Source organism: Lemur catta, chromosome 10 (assembly GCF_020740605.2).
Source record: "Lemur catta isolate mLemCat1 chromosome 10, mLemCat1.pri, whole genome shotgun sequence".
NCBI lineage: Eukaryota > Metazoa > Chordata > Mammalia > Primates > Lemuridae > Lemur > Lemur catta.
Window position 1 is genome coordinate 35,393,131 of NC_059137.1, and position 15,565 is coordinate 35,408,695.

The following is a 15,565-nucleotide window of genomic DNA, read 5'->3' on the forward strand; positions in this document are numbered from 1 at the left end:
AATGGCTGCCAGGCCTCTGGGTTAGGGGGTCTGGGGTACAATGGGCAACACCTTCACCCATCCACAGAGTGAAGCCCAAGCCCAGCCCAGGGCCATGTCAAGGAGCACCCCATTCCATAGGGTGAGGACCCCACCTTTATGGGGCACAGACTTCAGTGAGGCTTCAGAGCCTCCCTTATGACAGATGGAGTCACTGAGGCCTGGTCAGGGGAGGGGTCTGCCCCGGTCGCAGGGAGTTCAGGACAGAGCCAGGTCTCCAGGCCCCCTGCCAGTGTAATCCCTTGTAATCAAGATAGACCTACTTCTTAATATAGGCTTTGCTGGGTGCAGTTTTTGTGCACCCAGGTTTAAAAAGTGTGGAACTTCCTCCTTCTTGCTTACAGATTTAGGGCTCTCTCCCTAGCTAGAAGAGCAGAGTTGGGTCTGTGGCCAGGGCCCTTCAGGGAGGAAGACATCCCCTCATGAGTGTCTGAGCTTCACGCTCAGGGCTGGTAGTGAAATCTTTTCCAATCCCAGCTCTGCCTGTGGGGCAGGGCGCTGGCACTGAGCTTGGCGTTGGCTCACCAGGTCTCCCCTCTCCGAGTTCCACTTCCACGTCTGCCACATCCTAGGATTCCCAAGGACATAACAGACCTGCGAGGACTTTGCAAACTGGAAAGTGCTAGGCAGACAGGAAGTCTTAGGCTTCTTGTGTTTGGAACTCTGGAGTCCCTAAAGCTGCAGGGATAATGGCCTTGAAGGAACAAGGCAGGGGCACAAGGAAGAGGAAGTGAGGGAGCAAACTCCCGGCTGTCCTTGGCCTGTGTGATTCTCTCATTATTCCACAAGGGTTTGTTGGACAGCTGATGCGTGATGGCAGGCCATGCCACAAGGCAAATACGTGCTGTTTGAGTTTATTTTAATTATGGAGACTTTCAACGTAGACAGAATAGTCTAATGAACCTCTAAGCACCCCTCCCGCAGATTCAACAATTACCAACTCACCGCTAGTCTGTTTCAACACTCCTCCTCCCACACTCCACTTTATTTTTTAACAGCTTTATTGTAGTCTAATTTTTATGCCATAAAATTCACTCGTTGTAAGTGTGCAAGTCAATGATTTTTAGTAAATTTAAGGAATGGTGCAACCATCACCACAGTCTAGTTTTAGAACAGTTTCATCACCCTGAAAAGACCCCTCCTGCCGGCTTATAGTTCATCGCTTCTCCAGCCCAGCTCCAGCCAACCACTGCTTTGCTTAGTGTGTCTGTAGATTTTCCATTTCATTTATGTGGAATGTCTTTTATATCTTGATTTTTTCACTTAGCATATAATGCTTTTGAGGTTCATCCATGTGGTAGCATGTGCCAGTACTTCACTCATTTTCATTGTTGAATAGTATTCCATTGCATAGACAGACCACATTTTGTGAACCATGCTTTATTTTGAAGCAAACTCCAGACATTATATCATTTCATCTCTAAATATTTTAGAGTGAATCTTTAAAAGACAAGACCTTTAAAAATGCATAACCACAATACCATTATCACACCTAAAAAGTGAGCAAATCCCTTAATGTCATCAGATGCTGACTTGGCTCCCATATTTCCAATCGTATCATTACATGTCATGATTTTTTTTATGGTTATATTTTTACAGCTTGTTTGAATCTGGGTCCACATAGTGATCTATTGCTGTGTCTCTAAGTCTCCTTTAACCTATAAGTTCACCATCTCTCTTTTCTTGCCTTGCAACTCACTTGCTGAAGAGGGATTCCAAACTTTGTCACATGCCCAGTGCTAGAGGCAGGGAGTGTCAGCAGTGGAAGGGGACCTAGGGATCATCGAGTTCAAGTGCTCAGGGAAATGGGGAGGCAGAGGCCAGGGAATGGAGGGCCTTGCGGATCCCTCTGCCTCCTTAGTCTCAGTTCCCTGTGCCAGGCCCTGGGGACACACCTCTGCTGCTCCAGCTTCTGTCCCTCTCTGGGTAGGTGTGGAGGCGGGCAGGTGTCTGGTCAGGATGGGAGTGGTTGGCCTGGCTCTGGCCTGGCTCCCAAGGGCCAGGTGGCCTGGTGGTGAGCCTGGAGGGGCCCAGCAGGTGATGGGAAGCCTCCTGGCCTGAGGTGGCCATCTGAGGTGGCCAGCCCTGCAGCCTTGTCCCCAAGCACTGCCCTTCTTCTTACTGCCCTCCTTCTCACGTGTCTGTGTTTCTTTTCTCCTCCATGCTATGGCAGTGGTGCCCCGTGCTGATGAGACAATACTTGGTGCAGCCCCAGGCAGTCCTTTTCCAGGTAATTTCCTAGGGACCCAAATGACGCTCAGCACACACTCTCCTGGGGCACATGCCTCCTTGAGTCCCTTGCTAGGATTCCTTAACTCTCATGGCGCTTAGTTTCCAAAGTGCTATTTCTCTCCTTACTCCTTAGATGCTCATGATCGCCCAGGCAAGCAGGCAGTGAGGGATTAGAATTAAACTCCCATTTTACTCATGAGGAAAACGAGGCTCAGAGAGCTGGCCTGGCTTACCTAGGCCCACACCAGTGAGAAAGAGGCAGGGCTGGGACAAGAGCCCTGTGTTATCACTCCTAGTTCAGTGTTTCTTCCACCACTGGGTCAGGGGCTATAAATGATGTGGATAAAAAGTAACTAAGGAAGTCATCCCCCTCCCTGTACCTCAGTTTCTCCACATTGGGAAAGATGACCCTGAGCATCCTTCTCGTGCTGACATTTGAGAGAGCAAGGCTTTCCTTCGCCTGCAGCATGCTGTCTGCGAGGAGAGTGCACACACCTGGGCCTGGTGGTCTTGACCTTGAGGCCTTATAGGAGTCTGCGGCAGCAGGCAGAGGAAGCTTTATCTGAATTGGTTGCATTGGAATGGGCAGTCTGTGAATCGCTGACCTCAGTTCATTTCTCTTCCTGGGTCATAGTCAAGGACAGCACCAGGGGGCCCTGAAGAGGAGGGAGCAGAAGCCTGAAATTACATCCTAAGAAAGAAGCCCAAAGGCTCAGAGAAGAAATGTGGAACACAGCTCTCGCCTGTGGCTGTCAGTAGCTGGGGTGGGGTGGGGTGGACAAAAGGTAGCCAAGTGCATGGGTGCACCAACACACGCATGTGTGACTGTGTGCGTACCTCTGCACCCCACCGTTCCGCCCTTGGCTTCCCAAATAACTATGAGAAATGGAAGAAGATGGCCATTGTTACTGGAAAAAGGGGCATCAATAATGCTTTCTCTTTTCTCTTTCTCTCTCTTGTTCTCTTTCCCTGATCTTCCTTTCTCCCTCTCTCTCTATTAGCCAATCTCTCTCAGCCCCCTCTTTCACAAATGACTTGTGGTGGCCTGCAAAATAAACAATTACATGTGTCTTAGTTAAGTCTGAAAAAAAGTTTAGAAATTATGTAGAGAAAAGGGGAAGATTGGTGCGCCAGGATACAGTAATGATGTGGTTGTGGTGATCAAGCACTGAATTTGACTGAGTTTCCTGGCAGTCAAAGCAAAAAGGGATACGCAGTGGTTTCTAGTGTTCTTGTGTTCCTGTGTCTGGTTTCACACACCATGTTGCATTCAACACGGCTTAACAAATGTTGGGTGAATACATACCCTCTGTTCAGGCAGAGGCAGATTAACGATTCATCTGGGGAAAATAACTTTTTCCTGGTATTGAATTGGAGGAGGGATTGACAAGGAATTTGAATATCCTAATGAACAGTGTCTCGGGAGGTTTAAAAAAATGTTCTTTATGTGGCTGTTTTCTTTTATTGCCTCTTACAAATGTGGAATGTCTGATATTCCATCAGAGACCAGTGAAGGTGCTACCCTAGGGATTTAACATGTCGGACAGGGATGTTGCTTTCTGGTCACCTGACTTGATGAGGGGTAGAGGGGGAAAGGGGATGGGGGTTGTTAGACTATCACGTGGAGCTCTTGTTCAAACACTTCCCAGTTAATTTTTGAGTGTTGTAGCTGATGACATGCTACTGGACCGTACATTCATTCATTCATTCAACAAGCACTTAGGGGACTCCAGGGATGTTTCATGTTTCATGCTCTCAAGACAACCTGGATGGAGATAGACAGACAGCCATTATATATGGTGATAATGGAGGTCTGTGCAAAGTGCCACCAAGTATGGAAGCATAGGCAAGGGAGAGAGTATTTCTTTGAAGGAATGTGGGGTCCTTGCATGGCTTCACCGAGGAGGTGACATTTGAGCTGGGTCTTGTGGATAATGTAGGAGTTCCCTAAGTGACTGAGTGAGATGGGCCCTCCAGGAAGAGGTGGGACAGTGTGTGGAATGGCTAAGGAGCAGCCAGGGTAGCGATGTTGCAGGGAGCCCAGGAGATTGGGGAGAACGCAGTTGCCTTTAGAAATCATAGGCAGCTCAAAGGGACAGACAGTGGTGAGGACTTAGGGAACAGTTAAACATCGAAACTACATGACAGCCTCCCCTGGCTATGCAAGAACAGAGTAAGAGTTGGGAATCCCACCAAAGAGGAGGGCGGGGCTCTGGGCAAGCCCCGCAAGGTGGGGATGGTGGAGACACAGACGATAAAGGAACTTGTTTCTGAATCCCACTGTCCTCCAGGCCCCACCTCTTTAGGGAGGCTCGCTTTACCTTTTGGGAACCAACAGTGGTTGAGTGACTGGATTTTTGGACCTCCCACTGCATGCTTAACGAAAGTTGATGATTTCACATCTTGAAAAGATGATCCAAACCCAACTGTTGAAGTGACTGGATGAACTTTGTTTGATACTGAATTTATTGACTAAAACAAATAGCAAATCGCAAAAAAAGCTCTTCTATCTGGAAATTAAATACATTAAGAGGCAGGATATCCTTGCTGGCCACCCTTTCTGCAATTCTCTTAAACCCAGGTCAGCTCTGATTTCTTGGGGGAAATAGAGGCTTTGCCTTGCAGACCCCGCTGCCCAGCCCATGTCAGAGAGGAGAGGCTGGAGTTGAGGAATGGGGCAGGCCCGGGAGGGGCGAGGGGATGCTGGCTCTTGACTGGGATGCCACCTGGCCCTAGGAAGGAGCACTTGTTCTTTTTTTCACCTAGTGTTGATTGTGCAAACCCTTCACAGCGAAATTCCAGTGTGTCTACCTCTATCTTTCCATCTTTCCCCTTTATATTTCACTCCCTGGAGCTATTGCATGTCCTGTTTCTGGATCCCTCCTGTCCTATTGCCTTGGAGCCTTCCTTCAGCTGCTCTCAGCCTTGGGGGTCAGGGACGGCTTAGTCCCAGGTTAAATATGGCCTGCCCTAAGAAACCCTTCCTGACCAGTTCCCATGTAAATCAATGACCCTGTGCTCTTGTCCCTCTGGATGGCATTTGTGGGCCATGTGTCTTTTCTCTTGGGGTCTGTGGATGAGAGTTAAAGTGTGTGTCTGGTTTCACACACCATGTTGCATTCAACACGGCTTAACAAATGTTGGGTGAATACATACCCACTATGCGCAGGCCTTCACTAGGGCATTATGGAACATAGAGAGGAGGGAGGAGCTGGGACCTACTCCTGGGGCCCAGGAGCTTTAGAAGATGCCCCTTATCAGAGACATTTTGACCTCTCATCTTTGCATGCAGCAATACACTGAAGGAGCTGCTTCCGGCGAGTGGGATTCTATTCCAAATCCGTTCTTAGCAAATCAGGAGGCTAATGCCATGATCAAGTCCCATTCTGTGGGGGATGAAGTCGAGACAGTGACCTTTTCCCAACAGCTCTCTGCTGTATGGAATGAAGGCAGTGTTTTCCAAACTTTGCTTGTTGTGACCAAAGCAAGAAATACATCTCAATCTCCACCTAGTACCCACGGGTATGTGAAGCAAAGATACACAAATCAGGACTTACCCTTTCCATGTGTGAGATCCTTGGATATTTTTTGTTGTATGTCATCCTAATTTCATTTTTTAAAATATTGGGACTAGCAAATTGATTTCACTACCTTTCAATGGGGCATGACCCACAATATGGAAATCATTAGGGTAATTGTCAAGATGTTAGAGTCGGATAGACCCGGGTTTGAATCTCAGCTTGGGCACCTAGAAGCTGTGTGGCCTTAGGCAAGTCACTTCCCCTCTGTAATAGAAGTTTCTGTTTATTCATCTGACACAGAGCCTACTTCAAGGGGTGACTGTGAAGACTAAATGGGACAGTACAGGTAAAGCTCCTGGCACAGAATCAGTGCTAAGTGTGAGCTTTTGATGCAGTTGTGAAGATTGTGGCTGTTGGTGTCCTGGGAGCACTTGGCAGGGCCATCAGAGTAAAGGTGTGACTCACGCCTCCTGGGGAGTGGCAGTCAGGAAAGACTTCCTGGAGGAGGAGGCACTGAGGCAGGGTGGCAGGATGACAGGGCCCCAACACTGTCCTCATAGTGACCAGGAGCCCCATGTGAGCATCCCAGGACAGAAAAGGCACTAGTTTCTCTTCCAGGAAGGGCAGACTTGTTTTCAAGGATTTTTGGCTGGACCCAGAGCTGACCACACGAGATGCCTTTGCCTTCCACATTTAGGTCTCTAATCCACCTGGAATTGATTTTTGTGTCTGGTGTAAAGATCCAATTTCTTTTTCCCCCCTGTTTCTGAATGGATAACCGGTTACCCCCCTCTGTTTATTAAAGAGTCCATCCTTTCCTGCTGATTTGTACACCACCACTCTCATATATCACAGTTCCATATGTGCGCGGATCAGTTTCTGGACTCAATTCTGTTTCATTGGTCTATTTATCTATCCCTGTGCCAATACCACACTGTCTTAATTACTGTAGCTTCATAGTGATTCCTGATGTCTGGTCGGCCTGTCCCCCCAGCCTTGTTCTTCTCCCTGAGAAGTACGTGGCTCGCTTGGGGCCTGTGTTCTTCCCCACATGTCTCAGAATCAGCCTCTGATGGAAGACGATGGATGAGCCCCAGGGGCCTCTGGCTAAGCTGTCCTCAGTGAGAGTCATCTCGGAGAGCCTGGGCCCACAGTGCCTCCTGGACTCACTACCGCCATCAACCCTGGTGGCTCTTAAGCTGCCCAGAAAGTACTTACTAACTGATTTATAGAGAAAAGTGCCAGTCAGAGTCCCTTTCGCCTGCCACTTGCCCAGTGGGTCCTTTGGTTTCCCTCCCAGTGGCTCAGTCCTCGTCACCCAGGGTGCCTGCAACTCCTTCCCGAAGACTGCTAGCTTCCCTGTCCCTGCCTGACAAGGACATAATCCTGGACCGACAGAGATGTGTCCTCTGTTGGCAATGCCAGCGTCCTGGAGAAAACTCCCCTCACCAAATCTTGGCATCACAACCAAATTCTTTGTCTTAAGTGTTTGCAAATATTTTCTTTACGTGAAAATAGGCCTGGGGGCTGGGTTGAGGAAGAGATGTGTTTTGCTCATGCTTATAATTTAGTCTGTCCTGAGAGGGAAGATCCAGCTTGGCACCTTTGCTGTCTTCTCTGGACACAGTGGCTTGGATGGCAAGGAAATGGCTTGTCACAAGCTCTGATTTCATGAACTGGCTTAAAGAAAGGAGCATGACTCATGGGCCAAATGCACATGGCTGGTGTGGACTTGGTGAATCAGATGTGTGTACCCCCTAGTTTTCAGCTTACAGGTGTTTGTGTGCTTCCAGAATTCACAAGCACATGCCAAGCTTTGGCACGGTTGGTCTGATGTATTGGGTTAGGGTGGGCGTTATAGTGACCCACCCCTGGCCTGGGATTCAGCCCTGTCAACCATGGGCAAAGTCCCTTCCCCTTGGGCCTTGGTTTGCTTGTCTTTGAAATGGGGGTTTGGACTGGGTGGTCTCCCAGGTACCTTTGAACCCTTGTTTCTGTGATTCCACTTCTGTGATTTGAGAGCACAGAAATCAAAAACCTTCTTTCCATCCTCTTGGCAGGAAGACTCTTATCACTGCCTTACTTTTAGTTACTGATCTGTCCCTCCCTGCGCTGAGAAGGATGGTTTAAAAGCTGAATCTGCCCTTTCAACCCTGGGGGGTTCGTGAGCCCTCTGTGGGCCTTGGCACAGGCATGGACTAGGCCAGCTTGGTGGCTGAGCTCAGAACATGGCAGTGGTATTTGACTAGGGGGCTTCGAGATCTTGGTGCTGAGACGTCTCTGTTTCCTCTTTCAGACCACTGAGTATTCAGCCATGGCCTCACTGGCTGGAGGGCTGGACGACATGAAGGCCAACCTGACCAGTCCCACACCTGCTGACATCGGGAGCAGTGTGCCTGGCCCGCAGTCCTACCCCATTGTGACAGGTGAGGGCATCCAGGGGTGGGGAATGCGTGGGGGTGGGGGGCGGGGAGAGAGAGAGAGAGAGAGAGAGAGAGAGAGAGAGAGAGAGAGAGAATGAGTACGTGCATGGTGGGAAGAACAGACTCTTGGTGCCTTGGGATGTGACTGGCTCTTTTTCTATTAATGAGGTTATGGGGTCCAGGAACAGGTCAGGTGCTGGGCCAGGCTTGTGGCTGTGATGAGACGTAGCTGTATATTGTTCTGATAAAGCCTTGGAGAACAAATGCCAAATGGCCTGTGGGCAGGGTGGGGGCAGGTCAGGTCCTGTCGGGGACCTCGTGTGGGTGGGGCCGAGTGTTCAGAGGCCTGGGATTTATCCAAAGGGATAAATGAGGTGGGCACCAGCTTCCAGAAGGATTCCTCACAGATGGCTCTTGGCATTTCACATTTCTAGGCAGAGGCTGAGTCAAGAAGGGCAGGGGGCTTAGGCTGGAAGGTGCTCGCTTGGTGGGTGCAAAGCAGCTGCCCTTCTGGAAGGCCCAGTGCCAGCCTCCTTGGCTGTCAGTGTGAAGATTAAGAGTGTGAGCCCTGGAGGCACGCTCTTGGGTTTGAACTTGCCATTTCCTAGCTGTGTAATCTTGGGTGAGTCATGTAAGAATTCTGGGTTGGGGCTTTTTTATCTGTAAAGTGAGACTGGTGTTAGCACCTACTTCACAGGGCTGCTGTGAGGATTAAAGGGTTCATACATACAAGTGCTTAGATGGTAGTCTGGTAGTCTAGCACACAGTACGCACCCAATGCATGTGGCTATTATTCCTTTCCTGGTGGCTGCTCAGCCTGGGGCTCATTGCTGCAGAAGGGCCGGACGAGTGGGGCAGGACGGGCAGACCCCGTGCCCCAGCAGCACTGGGATAACGTGGCGTCTCTCCGCATGGACAGACCCAGCTGCCAGCGCAGGGAGGTTGTCCACCCTGGCAGGCAGGAGGCCCTCTTGGGGACTGGGCAAGTAGACAGTGGGGCTGGTGGGCTGCGCTTGGGGCAGAGCCTTGGGTCCAGTCTGAGGTAGCAGGATGTCCCCATGGGCGGGTAGGCAGGACACAGGTGGCTGTGGTTGCGTCAGGGAAGCTGGGTTAGACTTGAATTAGCCTTTTAGGGGTGGGTCACTCAGGGCCAAGCCCCAAGGCAGGGAGGGCCAGATCTAAGACCTAGGCTTTCAGGTCGGCCCTGGGGCTCAGGCAGGAGTAGCCAGGGCCCTGTTTGTAGATCCGGGCACCATGTGAGGGTCAGTTAAGTGGCAAGAGTGACTTGGTCCCCTGTCCATCTGAGAGGGGCAAGAGCCTGGAGTGCAGATGAGCCTGAGGCAGGGAGGTATCAGTGAACCATGGGTCAGGGAGCCAGGGAGCCTCAGTCAGAGTGAGCCTTTGCCAACATCACAGGTGTCCCATGGGGTCTTCTCCCCTGGTGTCACCAGAGTCTGAAGACACCTCTATTTTACAGATGCAGAAACCAAGTCTCAGGGAGAGGTGGTGGCTTGCCCAACATAAGGGGTAAAGGGAGAGTTAGATCTGGCCCTCTGTCTCTTAGATCCTTATTTTTTTCAAGGAACCACAAATAATTAGGGAGGTGGGGTTGGAAGAGTGGAAAGAAGTCTGGACTAGCTAATGATAATAGTAACCAGCACTTTATTGAGTACTGGGTACCAGGCACTACGCTAAGTGAACTTGGTTTACCCTCAGAGGAACCCCAGGAGATGGGACATTATTATCATGTCCATTTCATAATAAAGAAACTGAGGCTTGGGGCACTGAAGTAGCTTGCCTGAGATCACAGCTGGTGAGCAGCGGAGTTACAGTTGAACACCAGGGCCTGTGCTGCCGGCCACTCTGCCACACAGGTCACCTGGGGCTCATCCAGTGCTGTCACTGCCTTGCTGTCTGACTTTGGACACATCTCTGAGCCTCAGTTTTTACGTCTGTAAAATGGTCCTGGTCTCTCAGGGTCCTCGTGAGGATCGAATGAGAGCCCAGAGGAGACTGTTCTGCAGAGGCGAGGGTTTGTTACTGGGGTTCATGGGAAGTTTGAGTTTAGGCAGATCAGAAGAAGATATTACAGGCACACCTTGGAGACGGGGATTTGGTTCTGGGCCACCACAATAAAGCAGTTATTGCAATAAAGCGACTCGCATACATTTTTTTTGTTTCCCAGCACATATAAAAGTTATGGTCATTATCTAGGGAAGGCTATAGCTGCCATAGATGGTGATTCCTCTGGTGGATTTGGGCAAAGTAAATTGAAAACATTCTGGAAAGGATTCACCATTCTAGATGTTACTAAGGAAACTCATGATTCGTGGGAGGAGGTTAAAATATCCACATTAATAGGAGTTTGGAAGAAGTTGATTCCAACCCTCATAGATGACTTTGGGTGTTCAAGACTTCAGTGGAGGAAGTAACTGCAAATTTGATGGAAGTAGGAAGAGAACTTGGTGCTCTTGCTATTAGAATTAGAAGTGGAGCCTGAAGATGTGACTGAATGGATGTTATGTTAACAGGCATGAAAACAACATTAATTTTCTTGTACATCTTCATCAGAGCTCTTTGGTGACCAGGTTCAATGAGCAGTCATATTTTGAAAGGGATTCTTTTTTTCCTGAGCATTAGGTCTCAAAAGTAGGCTTAAAATATTCAGTAAACCATGCTGTAGACAGATATGCTGTCATCCAGGCTTTGTTGTTGCATTTTTAAAGCACAGGCAGAGCAGATTTAGCATAATTGTCACCAACCCAAGGAGTTTTGGAACGGTAAATGAGCATTGGCTTCAACTTAAAATCACCAGCTACATTACCCCTAACAAGAGAGTCAGCCTGTTCTTTGAAACTTTGAAGCCAGGCATTGGCTTTTCCTCTCTAGCTATGAATAGTCCTAGATGGCATCTTCTCCAGTGTAAGGCTGTTTCATCTACATTAAAAATCTGTTGTTTTGTGTAGCCACTTTCATCAATGATCTTAGCTAGCTCTTCTGGATAACTTGCTGCAGCTTCTATATCAGCACTTGCTGCTTCACCCTGCACTTTTATGTTATGGAGACAGCACTTTTATGTTACAGAGAAAAAAATATAAATATCGCAGGCCAAAGTCAGAATTGTGCTTAATTTTGAAATATTAGAAGTATTCTAATTATCAATATAATCATTAACCTTTTTGTAAGTAAACAATATTTAGCTAGAAAACATAATAGAAGAAAATAGCCCATTAACAAAAAAATACATACATACATACATATATATGTATGTATGTATGTATATGTCATACCTAGGAATAAACTTAACTTTAAAACTCCCCTAAGTAACATAAGAATAAATGGAGAGATGTCATTTGTTTTTAGATAGGAAGACTGAATATCATAAAGAGATCTAAGTCATCTATTAATTTAAAACTATCCTAAGAAAAATGCCAACAGAATTTCTTTTGGAATTTGTCAAAATTCTGCTAAATGCTAGATAAACACTCAAGGATAGTTAGAAAAATTCTAAAATAGAGATATAAGTAAAAGTCCTAGCATATTTAAAAACATCTGATAAAGCTACAATAACTAAAACTTTCTGTTACTGAAACTGAAGTAAATAGACAAATGGAGCAGCATAGAGAGTTGAGAAATAGACCTAAATATATGTGGACATTCATAAACGCACCATTTCACATCAGTAGAGAAGAGATAAATTATTCATTCTGTTAATGGTGTTGGGACAATTTGGCCTGCTGGGTCCCTGCCTCACTCTTTATATCAAAATAAATTTCAGGTTGAACAAAAGTTTAAATGTAAAAAATGAAATTATAATAAAACTATAAAAGAAGGGAATTTTTATAATCTTAGAATGGGAAAGGCCTTTTAAAATATGTTCCAAATACAGAAGACAAAAAAGTTATTAACTGTTAAAAATGTAAATATTTGGTATGTATGTAAAAACATCTAAAAGACAAAGAGCAAAATTGAAAAAAAAATTGGAACACAGATGACAAAAAGCTAATTTCTTTAATATATAAAGAGTGTTTAAAAATGAATAAGAAAAAATCAGAAGAAAAAACAGGCAAAGGATATAGATAGTTCATTGGGGACAAATGCAATGTCCAACGATATATGACAGGATGTACATCTGACTCATAACCATAAAACTGTACCTTAAAACAATCATGAGACACTTAAAAAAACAGCATTATTTTGTCAAAGATTAAGGTTTGGTGTTGGAGAGGATATGAGAAATAGAGCTTTTCATACACTGTTATAGAAGTATAAATTGGTAAAATCTCTTTTGGAGGGAAATTTGGCAATATCTATCAAAATTTTAAATGCACATACCTACCCTTTTGATTCAGAACTTTTATACACTGTTAGGAATTTGTCTCACAGATATATTCACACAGATGCACAACAATATCTATATATGCATAATAATTACAGAATTATTTATAATGTCTAACAAATAAAAACAATGCAATGTCCATTAATAGGAGCTAGCTAAATAATTTTTTTTATTTTTCCCAATCTTTACTATGAGAACCTAAGTTAAATAAATTTTAACATAATAAGATACTATGTAACCATTAAAAAGAATTAAGTGGAACTATCTGTACTGACGTGAATAAATGTCTGAGACGTGCTTTTAAGTAAAAAAAGTTGTAGAAAAAAATAAAGAAAAACAAAAAACAAAAAAAGTTGTAGAATAATATGTTAAGTATGATCTCATTTATATGAAAAAATATAAAGGACAGACACACACATTTGTACAGATGCTTGTATGTGAAGATCTGGTGGGAGATCCCTGAGCCCCTTCTGCTTTTTGGGGCATTGGGGTGCCATGGTGGGGTGCATCACAGTGGGATTCCGCACCCAGTCTCACCCAGCGTCCCTTTGGGATGGCAAATATTTACAGAGCCCCTTTACTGTCCTGAAATTAAGTTAATAAAGAATGTAATCTATCTTCACATCTAACTTCAAATAAAATCAAAACGATGCCCTAACTATGATGTGAATGAGTAACGAATGCAATATTATTTATTTTATACTTTGATATGTAAATACTCTGTATGTTTATACTGCAAAACATAATGAAGCAGTCCAGGGCTTTCCTATGCACAGAACACCGTGAATGCAACAGCCCTGAACACGGGCTTTCGCAGGGGTGTGGACTTGGGACTAACACGGGCTCACACTGCGAGTGTAATTTTACAAATATATGAGGAATTCTTGGCAAAATTCCAAGTAAAACAAAGTGCAAGCTTTGCTCCATTTACACGGTAGTTGCATTCCAAGAAAATTCAGGGCATATTAAGACCATGGAAATTGCAAGTTCACATTTATATGTAAATGAAGTTCAGTTCTAGATTAAAATAATTATAAACAGATTTCTCACCTACCTGAATGTTTGGCAGGACATGAAAATAGTGCTGGATGAACACAAATTCTTTACTCTGTGGGACTGTTCCACTGCAAGCCATAATGCCCCTCAGTCATATAAAAGCCCCTACAAATTTGTAAAATACCCTCTAGGGGGTATTTACAACCCCCTTGAGAATTGAAAACTGTTAGAACATCATGAAGGAATGTTCCCAAGAGCTGTTAGGGTGGGCCTCCGTGTCGCCTCATGGCATTCATTTAACTCCACCTGTGTTAGTGGCTGTGCTGACAAGTTCTGAGCTCTTCAGGGGACAGTCTTCCAGCCCCTCTTCTTTCCTTGTCCCCTCCCCACCAAGCCCAGAGCACAGTAGGTGCTCAATTGAATGGTGAGCCCCACCCAGCGCTCTACCTGGGGCCTGGGGTCTGTGCCAGCCTGGGGTCTGGGAGACAGGCGGCCTCCGTGCTGCTACGTCTCAGCCCTCACACTCTGGGCTTCCCAGGGAAGATCTCATTAGAGGAGTCGATTTCTCTCCATCGTTTATATGCCGCATTAAATATTAAGTTAAACCCCTGCTCTACCAGCCAGGGCCACGGTTCAGAAACTGCTCGCCATTTGCAAACTGGTGACATGACCAGCCTATTACTGCACCGTCAGCAGTTTGGGCCTGTCCTGATTGGGACTAATTATCTGCAGGTGTGTCCTTGGGCCACAGGCCTGCTGATGGGGCAGCCACTGTGCCTACCTGCCAGAGAGGACTGCGGGTGAGGCACAAGGCTCCCAGCTTCTGCTCACCTCCCTGCTGGTGAGGGACCTGGCAGTCGTGCCCCCAGCCAGGCCCACCTGACCTTTGCCTGGGAGAACAAAGGAACAGGGCTAGTCTGTATCCACTTCCCCTGAGGACCGTCTGCACCAGCAGGGAGGCATGTCAGGGGGAGAGAGAGAGAGAGAGGCTTCTTCTGATCTTAATGAGTTTGGGAAACACTAGCCGGGGAGGTGGCCCAGGCCTGGGGCCTGAGGCTCCCCTGAGCACTGCCCCCTTTTAGTAACAGAGACACCCACCAAGACAGACTGGCTGCCAAGTCCCTGAGTCCACCAGCTCTGACTTGCTGCATCCCTCAGGTTCAATGTTTGGAGCCTCAATACCCAAAACCTGGCAGCCCAAGCAAGTCTGCTCTCTTCTACCTTTTTAATCTGAGCAATAGCTGAGGGCCGGGAAAGAGCACTAGAACAGGAGTCGGAAGAGGGGGTTTGATTCTGGGCTTTGCACCTAACTGGTCCTATCTTTGGGCAAATTGATCGTCCTCGCTAAGCCTGTTTTCCTGTGAAATAGGGATGGCAAGAGCTACCAAGGGGGCACCTGAGTTTATGTGGGCAGCAGTAGGAGAAGGAGGTTTGGAGGGGTCGGCATCCATGTTGGCACATCCCAGCCTTCCTCAGGGCAAACATCCTGACCATACACGGCAGGGTGGGAGGATCATGGGGTTCAACTCCTCACGCCACAGCTGGGGAGACCCAGGCCCAGAGAGGGGAGGTGACTGCTCAAGGCCACATCCAGTGAGTCAGAGCTGGAGCTGGGGCTCAGCCAGGGCTCTGGCCTCCACAGCCTGCTGCCATTTTATGATTGGATGGACTGAAAATTCCCAGTTCAAACTTCAGGAAGGCATTTCTGTCAGCTTGCAGTTGAGGATGTCCGCAGGGAAGCCAGACTGCCTGAGCTTGAAGCCCAGCTTCACCATGTTCTAGCTGGGTGACCCTGGGCAAGTTACTAACCTCTGAGCCCAGATTCCCCATCTGTAAAATGGGGCAAGCCCTGGAGCTCTCCCAGGCTCCTGGTGAGGATTACACAAGGGGTCCATGTAGGGTACTTAGCACAGTGCTTGTCACGCAGTAAAGACTGAATACATAGTAGTTATTACTGTGTTTGTTTCCAGACTCTCGTACCAGAGTCCTTTACCTCTGCCCTGGGGGTGTAAGAC

At 47.1% G+C, this 15,565-nt stretch overlaps 1 protein-coding gene across 4 annotated transcripts in view; it reads left to right on the forward strand.

The window, feature by feature from the left end:
- The window catches only part of PAX5 (paired box 5), a 170,938-nt gene that overhangs the window by 89,531 nt on the left and 65,842 nt on the right, over positions 1–15,565 (forward strand). For 3 of the 4 annotated variants that reach the window (XM_045562481.1, XM_045562482.1, XM_045562483.1), the window contains exon 7: positions 8,089–8,218. The exons of the other annotated variant lie outside the window; for it this stretch is intronic. In XM_045562481.1, coding sequence (XP_045418437.1) covers positions 8,089–8,218 — 130 coding nt within the window. The remainder of the gene's footprint in view (positions 1–8,088; positions 8,219–15,565) is intronic. 4 annotated transcript variants of the gene reach the window in all.